Below are 19,498 nucleotides of genomic sequence, written 5' to 3' on the forward strand. Positions count from 1 at the left end.
AAAATAAAAAAGTACAAAATAATAAGATAAAAACATTATAAAAAAATAAAAAAGTAAATAAGATATATAAAAAGTTAAAAAAACAATAAATAAAAATGTTTATAAAAAATGAAGGGGGGGTTAGTGGGGAGGGGGACGCATAGAGAAACCTGGCCTTGGGGCAGCAAAGAGATGAAATCCAGCCCTGGTCACAGGTCCATTGTTTAAAACCTTTTATATCACCATTCCATTGTAAAAAAGTAATTGTGATAGAAAGTGAAGTGAAGCATAGGGTGTGTTTAGAAAGCGTTCGCAGAGCTATGTGCTGTGCAAACTTCTGTGTTGTAGACTCGTGCAGCAATGTGGCCACTAGATGGCGCCAGGGAGTATAGGAATTCCTATGCTCCTCAGCTCCATCTAGTTGCCATATTGCATAGAAAATTCAGATGTTCCTCCGCTCCATCTAGGGGCCATATTGCATTACAAACCTACAAGGGAGCATAGGAAGTTCCTGTGCTCCTTTGCTCCATCTAGTGGCCATGTGATATGGTCTGCATCTACAACACAGATGTTTGCAGAGTGAACAGCTCTGCGGAGGTGTAAAAAAATACATCACTAAGATTCGGGGCTTTCCCAGGTTCGGCTATGGTTTGCTTAGCAGCAGGCAACAGATGTTTTAGAAACCTAAATGTAGATTTGTCAATATTTTCCAGTCTGTGGTTTAATAAGACTTCCTTGGAGGTTTTTACATACATGGTGACCATATAGCATAATATGTGGTAACATTTGACCCTGAATGTCTCCTGAGTTGGTCATGTTCATCATATATGAAGAGGTGTACTGGCTTCCATGCATGCCTGGAAGCAGGTAGGTGGGTAGTGGGTATGGAGCTGTCTATGAGACTTAGGACCAGGTACCAGCATGTGAGAACTTTATAGTTCTACCTGGACCTGTCAGAATTTTAAAGTTCATCTCTTTAATCTGTCGTGTTGGGAAATGTCAGGGACCAGAGCACCTCCAGGTGGCGCTGGAACCTGGTCCTGCAATTCCGGTGCTCTATGGTGGGCTCTGCAGGGTCACCCTCAGGTGGGCTGGTCGCATTCCTTTTCCTGCCTGAGGGAGGACTGGCTGACTATCCTACAATGTAATCTACAGGATGACAGGTCTGAACCGGCACCCTGCAGGTACAATTGAGACTTTTTTTTTTACATGTGATGTATTTCTATTACTCAGGTGACTGCCCCTTTAAATCGCACAGCTCACATTCTGTGCTGGTATTGCGCCATGTGTGTTTGCACCGGGCCCCTCCTCCTCCTCCCCTGCCGGGTCCGGCCTCCTCCACCGCCGCTGGTGACTCTCATTGACTCAGCAGCGGCTCTGGAGACGAACGCGCTGCTGCCCAGATTACGGTCAGTGATCTGAACAGCAGCGCATTCTTCTTCAGAGCCGCCAGTGAAAGCCACCAGCAGAGGATGCCATCGCGACCCAGGCGGACCGCTCGGCATCTGGCCGGGCCCCCCTGTGCCCCGGGCCCCATAGCGGCCGCCTGGGTAGCTATGGCGATTGTTACGCCACTGGTATGTCTATTAAACTCATAAGCATTATCTGGTGTGGTCACGTATTTGGTCCTCCCGTATAGATACCTGCATGCGGTGTGGGGACACCTGTGCACGGTATCCTGTCGGGAAGAGTTAGATTTCTGGTTTTATTTTCGGTCCGGAAAGAGTGACAGAAGGATTTGGTCTTAAAGAGTGACAGTCCGTTCACATGAGTGACAGTTGGGAACTACGCACGCTTGTTGAGGTTCTCAAGCCTTCATAAGAAGATGAATACAGAGGGACGTCCTTACCCCGGCACAATAATCGCCACTAATGGTCACTCGCTGGAATTCCAGACCCTCGTAGGGAATCTCGACAGCTTGCTCCTGGCCTCGCTGGACGGGCAGAGCCGGTTGGACGGGAGATACTGGCGATGGGATGGGTGTGATGGTAGAGGGAGACTTCCAGTCCACCGGTGGCATCTGGAGCTGGAGGGACTGAGATCGGATGATTTTGAAGCTTTTCTTCCTAAGTCCCAGAAACAAATAAAAGTCAGAATTTAAGGAGTAAAAATTTTCCTGCCTGAGGGAGGACTGGCTGACTATCCTACAATGTAATCTACAGGATGACAGGTCTGAACCGGCACCCTGCAGGTACAATTGAGACTTTTTTTTTTACATGTGATGTATTTCTATTACTCAGGTGACTGCCCCTTTAAATCGCACAGCTCACATTCTGTGCTGGTATTGCGCCATGTGTGTTTGCACAGGGCTGGCTGACTGACTGATTATCACACAATGTAATCTACAGCGGTGGTTCTCAACCTGTGTAACCTCAGGACCCACACATTTGTCCTCGGTCATTAAGTCGCGACCCAAGTCGCACTGCAATGGAACATATGGCAGTGTGGGCTGCTGTGCTGTGATGGAGTTTCATCCATATGTGCATTGCCTGTGCAGCTCACGTGTGCACCCGTAGAGGTGGCGGGAGCCAGAATGTGATGTCATTCCACATCCAGGCACCTCTGTGAGGGAGCTGTAAGTAATGAACGTATGAAGGGAGCTCCTTCGCGGCCGTACCCCCAGCCCACTCCACCTCAAGTCAACACTTGGCGCTGGGCAGCATGTTTTGAATGGGTGCTTGGTGTAAGAATGGACATTGCTGCGCTATGAGGGGGGGGGGGGGGGAAAGGCATGCAGCGACCTAATGAACACCGAGTCGCGACCCACTTTTAGGCCACGACCCACCAGTTGAGAACCAATCTACAGGATGACAGGTCTGAACCGGCACCCCAGCCAGCTGCACCCTGCAGGTACAATTGGGTCTTTTTTTTTCCACATGTGATGTATTTCTATTACTCAGTATTATTCTATTTACTCAGGTGACTGCACCTTTAACCGCACAGCTCACATTCTGTGCTCGTATTGCTCCATGTGTGTTTGCACAGGGCTGGCTCATTATCATACAATGTAATCTACAGGATGACCGGTCTGAACCGGCAACCTTCAGGTACAATTGAGACTTTTTCTTTCTCCATGTGATGTATTTGCATTACTCAGGTGACTGCCCCTTTAACCGCACAGCTCACATTCCGTGCTGGTGTTGCTCCATGTGTGTTTGCACAGGGCTGGCTGACTATCATACAACGTAATCTACAGGATGACAGGTCTGAACCGGCACCCTTCAGGCTACAAATTGAGACTTTTTTTTTTCACGTGTGACGTATTTCTATTACTGAGATGACTGCCCCTTTAAGCGCACAGCTCAAATTCCGTACTGGTGTTGCTCCATGTGTGTTTGCAAAGGGCTGGCTGGCTGACTATCATACAATGTAATCTACAGGATGACAGGTCTGAACCGGCACCCTTCAACTACAATTGAGACTTTTTTGTTCTCCATGTGATGTATTTGCATTACTCAAGTGACTGCCCCTTTAACTGCACAGTTTACATAACGTGCTGGTGTTGCTCCATGTGTGTTTGCACAGGGCTGGCTGGCTGACTCTTCTACCATGTAATCTAGAAGATGACAGGTCTGAACCAGCACCCTGCAGGTACAATGGAGACTTCTCCGAGCTATAAGGAACTTCCAGCAACTTCATCCCCCTTCCGCCCGAGAACTCCGGGGTCACCCGAGAAGAGTGACCACAAACAGGAAATAACTCTCTATAGAGATATAGTACATGGCCCAGTGCAGTAGAAGAATTGTCACTGATCACAAGTAGCATCACATGTCGGATTTACTCTCTCTGCTGCCCCAAGGCCAGGTTCCTCAATGCCCCCCCCCCAGAGAATGGCAGACCTGCAGACTGCATACAAGTGATCTCCACAACATCGCCGGGATCACTTGTACAAAACAAGCGGCGGCTTCCCTGCTGTACATTTAGCTCTGCTTGCCAAATACAGGGCTAAATGTAGAAAACAACTACCCGCCCAGCGCCCGGAACTGCATGTCAGGAGATAGGAATTCCACACCCCTGCTGCCCCTCTACTCCCTGCTGCCCCTCTACTCCCTGCTGCCCCAAGGCCGGGCCTCGGTTGGCCTTGTGGGAAATCTGGCCCCGGTAGCATCACATGGCAAACTATTCTATACGGTTCCCTATCATAAGACGAAACTGAATGACTTTTAGTTTTCCCGAGCGCCATTCTTCCTAAATAAAACCCTCGTTTTCACCATTTTCTACCTTTTGTGCACTCCCAGTGCTGCGGATCTCCTGCAACATTTTTTGCAGCCACTTGCCGTCTACCTGCACTCCAGCGATGACTGCATGACATTTCTCAGGGCGGATTTTCTGATGGCGACAACAGTGGACCACAGGGGTGGGCGACCTCGGCACGCCAGCTGTTATGGAACTACAAGTCCCATGAGGCACTGCAAGACTGACAGTCACAGGCGTGACTCCCAGAGGCGTGATACAATTTGTAGTTTCACCGCAGCCGGCGTGCCAAGGTTGCCCTTTATCTGGTACGCCAAGTGTAATGAGAGCTGAAACTGTAGCAAAACTCCGGCACAGGAAAGGGATCCGATGACATCTCGTAGACTTTATTACACAATGGCGGAATAAAAAAAACAAACAGCAAGCAGAAACCTATGATGCGTTTCAGCCGGCACACTGGGCCTTCGTCATGTCAACCTTAGTCAGGGTTGCCGCCTTTTTTTCAAGCGAAACCCGAACACTTTAGCGACGCGCTGACATTTTTTCGGGAGAATGAAATTTTTTCGGTCTTATTCATATGTAAATATCACAGTTGATACTATTTTCAGTGGGGGGAGCGGGGGGGGGCAGTAGCCCCTATCTTAATTTTGGTTGCCCCTGTCTGCCTGACATCTTGTGTCTGGGTTTCTGCTGCCATGAAACCCGGACACAGCATCCCGGGGGGAATCCTGGACAGGTGGCAACCCTAACCATAGTGTAATGTGAGTTGAAACGGTCGCTTCTGATCTCCATTGGACAAGGAGACAACGCAGGAGCACAATTGGGAGGCAAGAACAGAGAGTTGTCACCCTATAACAGGAAGTGCCCGAACAAGGAACTTAATGGCAGGATCACCAGAGATTATTTTATATATAGCTGCAGATTGATAAATACTGAAAATGCCAAAAGACTATAGATGCCGGGTGTGCCAGGCCAGTCGCGCATCTCAGACCGATGCCATCTCAGACCGATGCAGACTGATGCCGTGTCCTAGTGATTGCAGGCCGCGGGTGAGCGCCCCTGAGGCAAGGCTCGAGTGTGACGCCTGGTCACCTATAATTAAAACAATGTCTGCCCTGGTCAATGTCTGTGATCGCAGCTCTTAAAGGGAAAGGTTACAATTTCAGCCTCGCTCAGTGCACTGGAATGTATTCGGAGGGTTGTTCTGCTTTAACGGCGCAGTTATCCTTTAAACCAGCAAAGTTTATGATTGACCGAAGAAATGATCAGGAGACACGTTGTTACCCTGCAGCCTGATGTGATAGAACGTGCCGAGGAGAATTCCGACCTCCGAAGCGTTTCATCATAAACCAATCAAAGGAGTCATTGTCCCGTCCAATAGACTGCACATTACTCCGGGAAGCCGTATATGGAAATCATGTGCTGCACCCCGCCGGTCCCATTGTGCTCCACTGGAGATAAAAGACATCGCTGCTTTGCATGCTATCAGGACTTCCTGCTGCCTGACAACAAACTTTCCATCTGAATGACATGCGATGCGATGTTATCCGCCAATATCCAACGCACACAGCACAGAGGTTACCTCGGAAAACGCACATGTGCCATGCAAAGCTCAACTCCGGCCTCCAAAATTCATTACAGTAGACTGTGCAGAGAGCAGAGGTGTGGGAGGGGCCTAACAGACCCCACCCATTGCAGGAAACTTAGGAGGGGGCGGAGACAAGACCAGTCACCCTGCACAAGGAGAGAGAGCAGCAGTGAGCGGTCTTTATTACAGGAGGGGGCGGAGACAAGACCAGTCACCCTGCACAAGGAGAGAGAGCAGCAGTGAGCGGTCTTTATTACAGGAGGGGGCGGAGACAAGACCAGTCACCCTGCACAAGGAGAGAGAGCAGCAGTGAGCGGTCTTTATTACAGGAGGGGGCGGAGACAAGACCAGTCACCCTGCACAAGGAGAGAGCAGCAGTGACCGGTCTTTATTACAGGAGGTCTCACATTGGATCACTGCACAGATCTGAAAGAAATACACAACGCTCCCCAGGAAGAATACACAGGCCTCTTGTATGTAGACAATGTTTGTTAAGCCCGACAGAGGAAGGAGTTTGCTCGAAAACTGTGCAACGCGTTTCTTTTGTAAATGAACAAATAAAATTGATGAAATGAAAACAAGTTTATACAGGTTATGCCGGTTTTGGAAGAAGCCACATTTCTGGGAGTTGTTTATGCTGAACTCCAGGATGGGCAAATATTGTCCTCATAATAGAGTCACGTGTGTTCTTCCTGAATCTCGGCGAGCTTTGTGTATTTCTTCCAGATCTGTGCTGTAATCCCCTGTGAGGAGCTTCCTGTAATAAAGACCAGTCACTGCTGCTCTCTCTCCTTGTGCAGAGTGACTGGTCTTGTCTCCGCCCCCTCCTGTAATAAAGACCGGTCACTGCTGCTCTCTCTCCTTGTGCAGGGTGACTGGTCTTGTCTCCACCCCCTCCTGTAATAAAGACCGCTCACTGCTGCTCTCTCTTCTTGTGCAGGGTGACTGGTCTTGTCTCCGCCCCCTCCTGTAATAAAGACCGGTCACTACTGCGCTCTCTCTCCTTGTGCAGGGTGACTTGTCTTGTCTCCGCCCCCTCCTGTAATAAAGACCGGTCACTACTGCGCTCTCTCTCCTTGTGCAGGGTGACTGGTCTTGTCTCCGCCCCTTCCTGTAGTTGGTGGACTTGATGAGGCCCTCCGACATATGGCCCTCCAATGTATGGCACGGTGAGGTCACTCACTGCTACTATTACAAGGCAATATCTGGGTTTGCAAAGGCATCTGGTGCACGTAAAGTTACATCCATTGTGGCAATTGAGGAAAATGTTTAAAAAGGAGAGTTTTTCTGCCTGCAGTCCTGCTTTAAAGTGTACGTAAAGCCAAGAACAAAACTGGGATATATTGCAGCTTTTCAGATCTTAGATGTGGTGGCCGCATTAGTTTTCTTCTTTTTTTTTTTTTTTAGACTTTGTCATCTGGTGATCCTGCCATTTCCCAGGGTGACAACACTCACAGTACTGCATCAACGGATGGGGCAGCATTGTCACTCCTACAGAACACCTCCCGTCCCCATAAATGTAAATGCTTATCAATTGGAAATGGCAATACAAAAAAAAAAAAGGGATTTCTACATTGTATCAAAGCATTCTTCAACATTGAAGAGACATTGAATAAAGAGTTAGGATAGGGTTAAGCCAATGACAAGGTGTATCGAGGACGCGGCCGACACCCAGCTTTGCTAATGATAGAAGACAGTACCGTGCCCAGCACAGTTCCTTCCTCCTCCAGGACAGATGACACAGCGTATAGAGAGACCGAACATGATTTTATCTCCAGCACGTCCCTGACGGATCCGGGCCGGGATGGGTCTGTCCTCCTATAATCTCATTAGAGGAGATTTCACGGCTATGTTTGTCTCCAGGACATTGAGTGGGAACGCATTGATGAAGACGGTTATGTATCACATACGATATGATGAAGGTTTCCGGTCAATGACGACACGCTAGACAAGTCTGTTCTCTGTTATAGGATTGCCTGTAGTCAGCAGACATCTCTGTATATGGCTGCGTATCACATCCCTGTCATAAGCTGCGTTTACAGTCAGGGGCTGATGTAGAAAAGTTCCAGCATTCTCACCACTAGATGGAGCCAAGGAGCATAGGAAATGTATGTGCTCCTCAGCTCCATCTAGTGGCAGGAGTGCTGCACGAACAGCATTCGCCCAGTCCAGAATGTACACTATACTGCCGAAAGGTATTGGGCCCCTCCCCCTCCAAATCATTGGATTCGGGTGTTCTGTGAAATCCCCTTGCTACTAAATATTCCGTGGTCACCTGTTAGCGGTATTATAACAAAGTGGAAGCAACTGGGAACAACAGCAACTCAGCCAGGAAGTGGTCGGCCACGTAAAATGACAGAGCGGGGTCAGCGCATGGTGAAGCGCACAGTGCGCAGAAGTCGCCAACTGTCTGCAGAGTCAATAGCTACAGACCTCCAAACTTCATGCGGCCTTCAGATTGGCACAACAACAATGCGTAGAGAGCTTCATGGAATGGGTTTCCATGGCCGAGCAGCTGCATCCAAGCCGCACATCACCAAGTGCAATGCAAAGCGTGGGATGCCGTGGTGTAAAGCGCGCCGCCACTGGACTCTAGAGAAGTGTAGACGTGTTCTCTGGAGTGACCAATCACGCTTCTCTGTCTGGCAATCCGATGGACGTGTCTGGGTTTGGCGGTTGCCAGGAGAACGGTACTTGCCTGACTGCATTGTGCCAAGTGTAAAGTTTGGTGGAGGGGGGATTATGGTGTGGGGTTGTTTTTCAGGGGTTGGGCTTGGCCCCTTAGTTCCAGTGAAGGGAACTCTTAAGGCATCAGCATACCAAGACATTTTGGACAATTTCATGCTCCCAACTTTGTGGGAGGAGTTTGGGGACGGCCCCTTCCTGTTCCAACATGACTGCGCACCAGTGCACAAAGCAAGGTCCATAAAGACATGGATGGGGGAGTTTGGGGGGGAGGAACGTGACTGGCCGCACAGAGTCCTGACCTCAACCCCATAGAACACCTTTGGGATGAATTAGAGCGGAGACTGCGAGCCCGGCCTTCTCCCCCAACATCAGTACCTGACCTCACAAATGGTCCAACATTCCCATAGACACACTCCTAAACCTTGTGGACGCCTTCCCAGAAGAGTTGAAGATGTTATAGCGGCAAAGGGCGGAGCCAACCCTATACTGAACCCTACGGACTAAGACTGGGATGCCATTAAAGTTCATGTGCGTGTAATGGCCGGCATCCCAAAACTTTTGGCAACATAGTGTATATGAAACCTTTACTGTAGCCAGCCTGAGCTCTGTTGACGTAATCTGTATACGTTGGGTTTGCCCTTAGCCCAAGGACCTTGATTGCTTCTGCCTGCCACTGTCGAGTGTCCTTCAAAGGCGAGGAGGGCTCGTCCAAAATCCAGCCGCTCCTTCAGGGGGTCATTTCTAAAACACACTGTCATCAGCTTCCAGAATAGGCTCATCATGTCAACACCTCTTATTTCAGGCTCTGCCAGCGGAGCTCGCATCTACAAACAACTGTCATCAGAATTACAGCCTGTTTACTCTTAAAAGCCGGCAACGGAATTTAAAGCGACGCCTCAACTCATCACCAATTTTGTAGTTTCGCTTCACAAACAACAAATTGAGCAAAACATGTTTACTATGTGACAACTAGAAATGCTGACGTTCCTAATACCCTAATAACCCAAGGGTGTAGTTCTTTATATCCTAATAACCCAAGGGTGCAGATTTGACGTGCGCGTTATTCTGCACAATGTGTTGAGGTCTTGCTGGGTCACAATATTTTTAATGATTGTATTCATGGCATCTTACAATGTATCCCACAGGAAATGGCTAATAGTGATGAGCCGAACACACCCCCGTCTTCGGTTCGTATTCGAACGGCCGAAAAGTTTGAATACGAACTTGAACTCAATGCAAGTGAATGGGGGGGGGTTGAACGTTCCATAATAAATGTCCCCTTTAAGAGGGCTTATACAGGCAGTCCTTGGGTTACGGACAATCCATACTTACGAACCGGGTCCACAGTTCTCCTAAATGTAATGGCAGCTGTACGGTACATTTAGGAGAACTGTGGCTGCAGCGGCCTGTGTCCCTTCAAATCCTCGCTGCTCTCTGCGTCTGTGTTGGCGGAGGCAGCGGGGACACAGACCGCTGCATGCCTTCGCTGCCCCCCGTACCTCCGCTGCTGTCCCGGGCCACCGGTCCCCTGGTCCATCGGCTTCTTCTCCGATCCGGTCCGGCCGCGCCTCCTCTGCCCCGCCCCCCTGCCTCCTCTTCATTGCAGGCTGGAAGCCATAGCCAGCCTGCTATTGGATATTGTAAAATGCAATAGCCAATAGCAAGCTGGCTATTGCACCCGCCCACTGCCTGCTGTCAATCAGCATGGGGGACCTGATAAGAGAACTTTCACCTTCAGGCCCCTCCTCTGCCGAGCCCTGATTGGGCAAAGTCAGAGCTTCAGTGGGCATTTTGCATTATGGAATGTCCGCGGCCGACACAAACCGCGAACATCCCATAAAGTTCGACGTTCGGCGAGCGCTCGAACTGCCGATGTTCGATTCGAACACTCGGCTCATCCCTAATGGCTAACATAAAAACAGGAAGAACATCATCACTTGTGATCTGCTAATGCCATCCATACAAGCTGTGCTGGGGCAAATTTGAAGTTTTATATTAAATCGAACGCGTTGAAGTTTTATATTCGCGTGAAAGCGCAAACAGACCGCTTTTATTTGCCCAAAATATGTGTACTTCTGTTAACCCGGTCTTGTGATTCACACATCCCTGCACAGCCAGAGGCAGTGGTGTATTTTGGTTTTGTGCTGCCCTAGGCAAGACTAAACTCGGGCACCCCCCCATCTATCTAAATTTGCCCCGCCCCTTCCTGTTTAGGACATTTTGCACAACCTGTCAGTTACTGGATACAGCTCACACAGGGTCTCAGGAGAGCTGTGCATGGTCTCTGATGGGCTGTGCGGGGTCTCAGGTGTGCTGTGCAGGGTTTATGGTGGGCTGTGCCTTTCCCTGCATACATGTGCGGTTCCTCTTACCTGCAGCTCAAAGTGCCATCAGTACCAACAGGATACATTGTAGTCCCCAGCCTGCTTCTGGGACATCCCGCCATCAGATCACATGCTATGGCCAGCCCCGAGCCACCTGCTGCTTCTCCTCCACCTCCTGTACAAAGCCAGCTGGACCACATCTCACTGGGCCCTCCCCTCCACTGGACAGCTCTCCAATTAGGCAGCCGCTCTTAGGTCCTTGCGGCCGCCTGGTTTGCCTATTTAGGCAGCCGCCGCCCAACCTCGGCCCACCGGGCAAGTGCCAAGTATGCCCAAAGTTAAGTCCGGCTCTTTGCAGAAACTGCCGCCCCCCCTGGAAAGAGCCGCCCTAGGCGAATGCCTAGTTTGCCTTGGGGTAGATACACCCCTGGCCAGAGGCTGACACGGCTATTTCCTGTTTCAGTTTTGCAGCTTTCTGGTGTCACCTGCCAGCTTATTTGAGTTACTCAGAGCAAGTAAATAGGACAAATGAACAAATGATGACCTTTCTTTAGTACGCCTGCACAGGTATAATAATTGACTTGAATATTTAGGTTACATAGGCCCAATGGTTATCCTATGGGTAGAAAAATTACAGATACTGTATGATAAAATCTGTCAGCAGTTTGTTTTTTTGTGTCCCTCATGTAACAGTTTGATTACCGTTTGATCCTGCCAGTAGAGTTAATGTGCCACTTCCTGGAACAAGGTGACAACTATTTTTTTTGCAGTTAAATTGCACAGTAGTGTTGTCACTCTGTGGACAGGGTAGTCTTAGGTGGGGAGATCAGCCCTCACTTCCTGTGCCAACCTCACAATCCAAACCCTTCTCCAATCTACCCACAACTTGAAGTTTTGGCTTGATCCTTAACCTCCATTGTCCACCCAGAGACTAACGAATATATTTAGGGAGGGGTGGCTGCTGAGACCCAATGCACCCTTATAATGAACATCATATAGGCTCCCACCTTTTCACGGACTCGGCAGACCTTTGCTCTGCAATCTCTTTCTCCAGTTCCCTCTCTTTGGCCTCCTTCTGTCCGATCGGGCAATCCTCCGGAACGGTGAACAGGGAGAAGCCATCCTTGCTGTCCTCCTCCCGAAGAACTTTGGCAAAGACTTTCTCCGCCAGGAGCCGGACCTGCTCATCCACCTCCGAAATGTTAAGGCGAGGGAAGTGCCGGGGCATCTCTCCTGAAAGGAAAAAAACAAAACAAGGGGTTATTTTTTGGTTTTTTTAGGGTGCCGAGTGTTCATGGCGTAAAAATGGACGTTTAAGTTTCTTTACAAGTCTACAAGAATACATTGCAGACATCTCACAATATACAGCAACAGGATTGTTCAGAAATGCTCCACCTCCTACCATTAAAAAGCCATTCTTGACCTGCAGTCCAGTGACTATGCCTAGGCTGAGATGTCATCAGTCTGCTGCAGGCAGGAGGAAGCATTTCCTCAGTCTCCCCTCCCCCAGTGATCAGTCTGCAACATTATAGCAAGTTAGAGGGTAAGAGGCTACAGCAGACTGATGGGGCAATGTTATCAAACGTGCCCGATGGCTGTGTTCCCTCTGAATGCACATTCAGGGTAGTCGTGGGCTGACACCAGACTGCCACTTGATTTAGGCCACTGCTGGTGGAGCAGAGCTGCTGAGTCCATGCTACAAGGAGGAGCTGAGCTACTGTGTCACTGCTGGGAGAGGGACGTTGAGCTGAGTTACTGCTGGGAGAGGTCACCAGAGCTGTCAAGTCACTGCTGCAAGGGGTTGCAGAGCTATTGGGTCACTGCTGGGAGAGGGGCACTGAGCCGAGTTACTGCTCGGAGAGGGGAGCAGAGCTGCTGAGTCCCTTCTGCAAGGAGGAGCAGAGGTAGACTGCTGGAAGCTACTGTGTCACTACTGGGAGAGGGGAGCAGAGCTGCTGAGTCCCTGGTGGGAGATGGAGCAGAGCTGCTGGATCCCTTCTGCAAGGAGGCGCAGAGGTAGACTGCTGGGAGCTACTGTGTCACTACTGGGAGAGGGGAGCAGAGCTGCTGAGTCCCTGGTGGGAGATGGAGCAGAGCTGCTGGATCCCTTCTGCAAGGAGGCGCAGAGGTAGACTGCTGGGAGCTACTGTGTCACTACTGGGAGAGGGGAGCAGAGCTGCTGAGTCCCTGGTGGGAGATGGAGCAGAGCTGCTGGATCCCTTCTGCAAGGAGGAGCAGAGGTAGACTGCTGGGAGCTACTGTGTCACTGCTGGGAGAGGGGCGCTGAGCTGAGTTACTGCAGGGAGAGGGGAGCAGAGCTGCTGAGTCTCTGATGAGAGATGGGGCAGAGCTGCTGAGTCCCTGCTGCAAGTGGAAGCAGGGCTACTGGGTCACTGCTGGGAGAGGGGAACAGAGCCGCTGTGTCCCTGCTGGGGGAGAGGGGAGAGCTGCCGAGTCCCTGAAGCAAATGGGAGCTGAGCTACACTGCAAGGAGGGCGGAGATGGGCTTACTGATGAGTTACTGCTGGAAGAGGGTACCAGAGCTGCCGAGTCCATCATCTATTCCATAGGGCCATCTAGTTACACAAAGGTATCACACGCTCACATCATTGACTGTCACACGCCCTGCCATGTCTCATTGTCCCATCTGACTCACAAAAGTAATTCACCTGCTCAGGATGAGTTGACAGACTTTACATTGCTGCCAATGGGACCGACCTCACATGTGAATGACGGGGAGATGACTGGCACATGTGATTGGTGTTGGGAAGGAGGTGAAGGCAATAATAATGGATTTTAGCTTTTGTTAGCTACATAAATCTTGTCCTAAAATATATCCAACGTTTTTTTTTAGCTTTGGATGAAGTACATAAAGATTAGAAGTTCTGTTGGAGTTTCCTGCGTCCCATTGGAGAGATTTCCTTTCCCTGTCCCGGAGACACAGCAGGAAGCGAGAGGCAATCTCTTCAAAGGGAAGGAAAATCCCCTCTTAGAACTGGTGTGTCCCCATTGAAAGTTTTCCACCTCCGGTTCTGGTAACAACTAACATTTTGGGTTTCCCCATCACCACACCACAGAGATGAATAGAGAAGGTGAATTCACAGATATAATTAGCAACGCACCGGCACAATGTTTTATTACTTTAATCCCTTCAGTGTTGTGGCTGAAACTCATTAAAGTATCTTAAGCCAACACTTTTATCTAGTTTCAGATCAAGAACATTTGTATTGGTTTGTTTTTTTGTTGCTGTACGTCCTGTTAGGGGGTAGAGGAGAATTATCCTTCACTTTCTGTCCTGGAGACAATGGGAAGTGAGGAAAATCTCTGCCAAGCAAGAAAAATCCCAATCTTATCATTGGAACAAGTGTCCCCATTAGAAGACTTCCCGCTTCCTATTCTGCTGACAACTGTAAAATGTTGGACCTCCCATTAGTTTCTGTCTTGAGGACAATGGCCACCAGAAAAAAAAAAAGAGGGTGCATCTCCGCAGTGGAACATGGACATCACTGAATACCTACTTATACAAAGTCCAATGAGGTCACCAAACAAAGGATCCTGCAGTTCAAGAGTCTTTAAGGCTGGGTTCACACCTAGGCGTATCGAATATGCGTGTTTGCCGTGCGTTTCGTGCCACGATTTGCAGTAAAAAAACGTGTGACAAACGTGCGTTTCCGAGGGCTACCTGGCTGTATCCCAATGGATACGCGCAGCAAATACGCCTCAAAGAAGCTCCTGTACTTCTTTGGGGCGTAGGGCGTTTTGTAGCGCGTTCATACGGCCTGTAATACGCCCAGGTGTGAACCATACCCATGGGTAATAATGGGATTTCGGTGTTTGAGCGTTTTGCAGAGCGTAGGAACGCGCTACAAAACGCCCAGGTGTGAACCAGGCCTAAATCAACTCACAACTCATAACATGAAACAATCAACGCGTTTTGGGAGCTCAAAGATCTCCCTCTAAGATATAAAGATGGTTGTAAACAAATGAATTCCTATATTGGTTCAATTCTTATTGAGGTTCATTGACTCCTATATAAATATATAGATATAAATATCATAATAGACTCATTTTCAACATAAAAACACAAAAAATGTTCCAATAGAATCAATAATAGGGACCTATAGATTGCATGAGGTGCCTATTATCAGTTATATTTGAACATTTTAAAAAGGTATTTTCTGTTCACAATGAATTGTTATAATATTTTATTTATTACAGGTATCTATATAGCGCAGACAATTTACGCAGCGCTGTACATAGTTGCACATTCACATCAGTCCCTACCCTCAAGGAGCTTACAGTCTAAGGTCCCTATCTCACATGCATACATAGAGGGCCAACTTAGAGATGAGCCAATTAACCTTCCAGCATGTCTTTGGAGTGTGGGAGGAAACTGGAAGGAAACCCACGCAAGCACAGCGAGAACATGCAAACTCCTTGCAGATAGAGTCCCGGCCGGGATTCAAACCAGGGACCCTCAGTGCTGCAAGGCAGGCGCGCTAACCGCTACGCCACTGTGCTATATATTTATGCACTTGTTGAGAATACGGAATATGAATTGAACCAACAGATAAATTCCTAGGTTTATAACCATCTCTTCATATGTTTACAACAATCTTTATATCTGTTTTATAGGCCTGAAGAAGGAGGGGGGAAGAAGAGGGCTTGATGAGCACTGAAGAAGAGGTGTGAAGAAGAGGGCTTGATGACCCCTGAAGAAGAGGGGTGAAGAAGAGGGCTTGATGACCCCTGAAGAAGAGGGGTGAAGAAGAGGGCTTGATGACCCCTGAAGAATAGGAGGTGTGAAGAAGAGGAGTTGAAGAGCCCCGAAGAACGAGGGCTTGAACGCCAGAATCCAAACCTGGCTTGAATCCTTGAACTCCAGAAACCCATTGCCTGTTTAGTATTACCGTTAGGAGTTAATACTAGTATTAAAAGACTGATTACCAGACCATTTGCTCGTTGCCCTCACGTGGACCTTCAACTATAGGCCTCCTGCTCAATGGGCACATTTTCTATTCTTCAAGAAGGTAAAAAAAACCTTTTGGTTTTACGAATGGCTCTTGGGTTGGATTGCTTATTTTCATACACTGGTATAAAGGAGAGGTAGAGATCGTGAAGAAGCAACAGCTAAATATTGGTGTCGAATGTCTCCGGAAATAGCACAAATGTGTCTGATATGGGCGGAAAAGCCATTTTACATCTATTAAAATGTGTGAAACTTGACTTTTTGGATGTCCCATTTTGGCTGATGAGGAACCTGGATGTCTCATGAATATGTATTTTTTATACATATATGGAGCATTGATGGTCTGCATCAAGGATGTAACTATGCCCATAGCGGACCTTGCAACTGCTATGGGGCCCAGAGGCTGTCTGTTGTAAACAGGTAGCAATAGCATTTGAATGAAATGAACGAACAATATATGGTAAGAGGTACATGGACATTCCTGCAGATGATTGAGTTCTGGTGTCTCCAGTGAAGGGTTCTGTTAACGCTACACCGTACAAAGACATTTTAGACAACTGCGCTCTTCCAACCTTGTGGTAAAAGTTTGGTGAAGGCCCTTTTCTGTTCCACCATGACTGTCTTCTGTGTCTTTTTTCAACCTGACTATGTAACTATGTAAATACAAGGCCAGCTCCATAAAGACATGGTTTGACCAGTTATGATGTGGAGGAACTCTAGTGTCCTGTACAGAGCCTAGAATTCAACCCTACTGAACTTATTTGGGATATATTGGAAGAGAGATTGAGAGTCAGGTCTTCTCATCCACCATCAGTGCCTGACCTCACAAATGTTCTTTTCACTGAGTGGCCTCAATTTCCCACAGACACACGACAACATCTTTTAAAAAGCCTTCCCAGGTGTGTGGAGGCTAATATAGTCACAAAGGGGGGGCCTACTCCCTATTGTTGGCCATAGTTGTGGAATAGGATGACCAACAAGCTCATTTAGGTGTAATGACAGGCGTCCACAAAAGTTTGGGCTACGTGCAGGGCCGGATTTCCCACAAGGCCAACCAAGGCCCGGCCTCCGGGCAGCAGGGAGTAGGGGGGCAGCAGGGGAGTGGAATTCCTATCTGCCGACGTCCAGGACATAGAGTTCCAGGCGTCAAGCGGGTAGTTGTTTTCTATATTTAGCACTGCTTTGGGCAAGCAGAACTAAATGTACAGCGGGGAAGCCGTCGCTTGTGTTGTACAAGTGATCTCGGCGATGTTGTCGAAATCACTTGTATGCAGCCTGCAAGTCTGCCATTCTCCATGGAGGGGGGGTTTGGCCGGTACGGTGGCGCATTGAGGAACCTGGCCTTGGCGCAGCAGAGAGAGTAAATCCGGCCCTGGCTACATGTGTGTATATATTTTTTATACACACTAAGTAGACATCATATAGCGTATTATAGATTTGGAATATCTAGCTATGAAAACTAATATACTAAAAATTGCTATTCTCTATCACTAGAGGGAATGCTTTTGAGGCAGACAGTAGAAACAGGATGCCCCTTAACGGTCCCATCACACATTTACGGCCCTGAACCACATCCTTCATACATCACTGCTTTCATGCAGAAGAGGCCCTGTACATTCCAGACGTTGCCTGTACAATAACTGGCAGTCATCTCCTAGGAATGTGACAGCCCATAGAGGCAAGTGTCGAGCATCCATATCAGCATGAACGAGACAAGAGCGCTGGCTGCCATCCAGCAGACTGTCACTTCAACCCAAGAGCCACAGCCGACACCAAGCTGACTCTGTACTGTCACACGTGCAAAGGAATGATGATAGATGATAATTATCTGTGCTGCCAATGAGACAAAAAAATGACACCAGTACCGAAATAAACCCACCATCTCACCCTGCTCCGTTACCCAACAGTTGCAGCTCAACCTCCACAGGAAACAAGTGTCATAAGTGCAAAAGCAGGAAGTATAAAAGGGGAAGAGCTCAGCAATTGAGAAAAGTTTATGAAATTAACTTTGCACACAGGTAAAAATGCAGCAGTCAAAAAAAAAAGTGGCACAGATAAAGCAAGACAGAACATAATAAAAAGTCAACATCAAAAGTAAAGTAAAAAACATACCAGTGGACTAAATACTTGTGATACATTGACCATGACATTACTATAGTAATGAGTGGTCAGCTTTGCCAGTGGGCATCTTGTATATTCGCAAGCCATTTCCCTGAATTACAAGACAATGCCTCCAAGAAAAACTTTGGAACTCTTTAGGAAACTCTTGGACAATGTCAATCTCAAAACACTCCATCAAAATCCATCAAACGTATCAACAAACAATGAATTTGCAGTAAATAAGATACAAAATAAGCACATGCAGGTGTTTTGTTGGGTCAGACATGTATAGAACTGTAAGGACCAGGGTAGAACATGCTCTACAATTCACATAGATCAGCCATATGATGTATTACTTTAAGTGGACGATGGAATTTAAAGTTGAACGCTGTGAATGTTCACACAAACAGTTGGGGTGCAAGGTAACAGTTCGGGAAAAGCTTACCTATTGAGCCAGAGAAAGACATTGTTCCTCCAGTGATCAAAGAAGACTATGTCCAAAATTAGTCAAACCGGACCAAAAGTTAGGTAAATTGGACCTTTGGTAGGTAAGCCCAGTCCTAAGGGAGATAGCTCCAACAAATGAGCCCAGCTTTATTAAGACAAGTTTAGGAGACTAGGCCAGTCCTGAGGTAAACCCAGCCGTGAGGAAGGTAAGTGAAATAAGTGAGTCCAGGATCAAAGTCTTTTTTGACCAAAACCTTAGGCTTTACAAGTCGGTTAAGTACTATGGGGTGGTAAATCCTTTCCTGGTCCCAAGCTCTTGGTGGCTTAATCCTCTTCCACTTCTAGTCCTGGTGGAGCTTAGTCTTGTTGTTCTCCCAATCCTGAGGGAGCTTAGTCTTATTTTACTCCCAGTCGTGAGAGAGTCTAATCTTGCCTGCTCCCTGTCCAGCAGGAGCTAATCCTTGTTTTACCCCCAGTCCTCTGGGAGAGGAGTCCTGATCTACTGCCAGTTGTGTGGGAGATAAGTCCTGTTCTGTTCCCAGCCCTTTGGGAGGCAAGTCCAGTTCCACCCCTAGTCTTGTGAGAGGTAAGTTTTGTTCCCCTCCCACTATTGAGGTAGATGGGTATGGCTCCACTCCCTGACTTGTGGGAGTTAAGCTCAGTCCGGTGAAGGGTAGTTTCTGCTCTACAGCAGGTACACCCAGGTCTCTGGGGGGGTATGTTCAGTATAAGTGCAGGTGTTGAGCTGGCCAACAGATGCTTCTGATGTTGCACTGACTCCAACCTCTCTCACTCTGAGCTGAGCTCTTCCAGTCAAGATGTTTTGCTCTGACACACTAAAAAAGCTCGGTCATTCTGAGAAACTTGAACACTGACAGCAAAACAGTGTGGAGGAGGAGGAGGAGGAGGGGAAGCTTGGCTGTGATGACAGATTAACATCGCTTGCATCTCAGGAAGGGGAGTATTTTTAGATTACAAGCTATATTAACGCTCGCCCAGTCACGGCACTGTTACTGTTGTTATAAGTCACATCATGTCAGGCACCTGTTTAACATAAGTGTGACCTGATTCATATGCCATAACATGCAGATGCATTGTCAACATTACTTTTTCCTGAGTCAGGAAACGCTGCATCTCCGGCTAGTAGTGTGAACAAGGCTAGATAAATACCAGACAGCATGATGGAGGGTGCAGGACGGGAATAGAGCC

The 19,498-nt window shown here is 48.2% G+C and overlaps 1 protein-coding gene across 2 annotated transcripts in view; it reads right to left on the reverse strand.

Moving 5' to 3' along the window:
* Positions 1 to 19,498, reverse strand: part of AMPD3 (adenosine monophosphate deaminase 3) — a 51,961-nt gene that overhangs the window by 22,716 nt on the left and 9,747 nt on the right. The window contains exons 1-3 of one of the 2 annotated variants that reach the window (XM_018555450.1): positions 18,288 to 18,542; positions 11,781 to 12,006; positions 1,829 to 2,045 (exon numbers count right to left, since the gene is read on the reverse strand). In XM_018555450.1, the coding sequence (XP_018410952.1) occupies positions 1,829 to 2,045; positions 11,781 to 12,006; positions 18,288 to 18,309 (465 nt within the window). In that variant the 5' untranslated portion in view covers positions 18,310 to 18,542. Of the gene's footprint in view, positions 1 to 1,828; positions 2,046 to 11,780; positions 12,007 to 18,287; positions 18,543 to 19,498 lie in introns of those variants that run through there. The other variant, XM_018555459.1, reaches the window with a different exon arrangement.

Source organism: Nanorana parkeri, unplaced genomic scaffold, assembly GCF_000935625.1.
Source record: "Nanorana parkeri isolate BGI_ZX_2015 unplaced genomic scaffold, ASM93562v1 scaffold10, whole genome shotgun sequence".
Lineage (NCBI taxonomy): Eukaryota > Metazoa > Chordata > Amphibia > Anura > Dicroglossidae > Nanorana > Nanorana parkeri.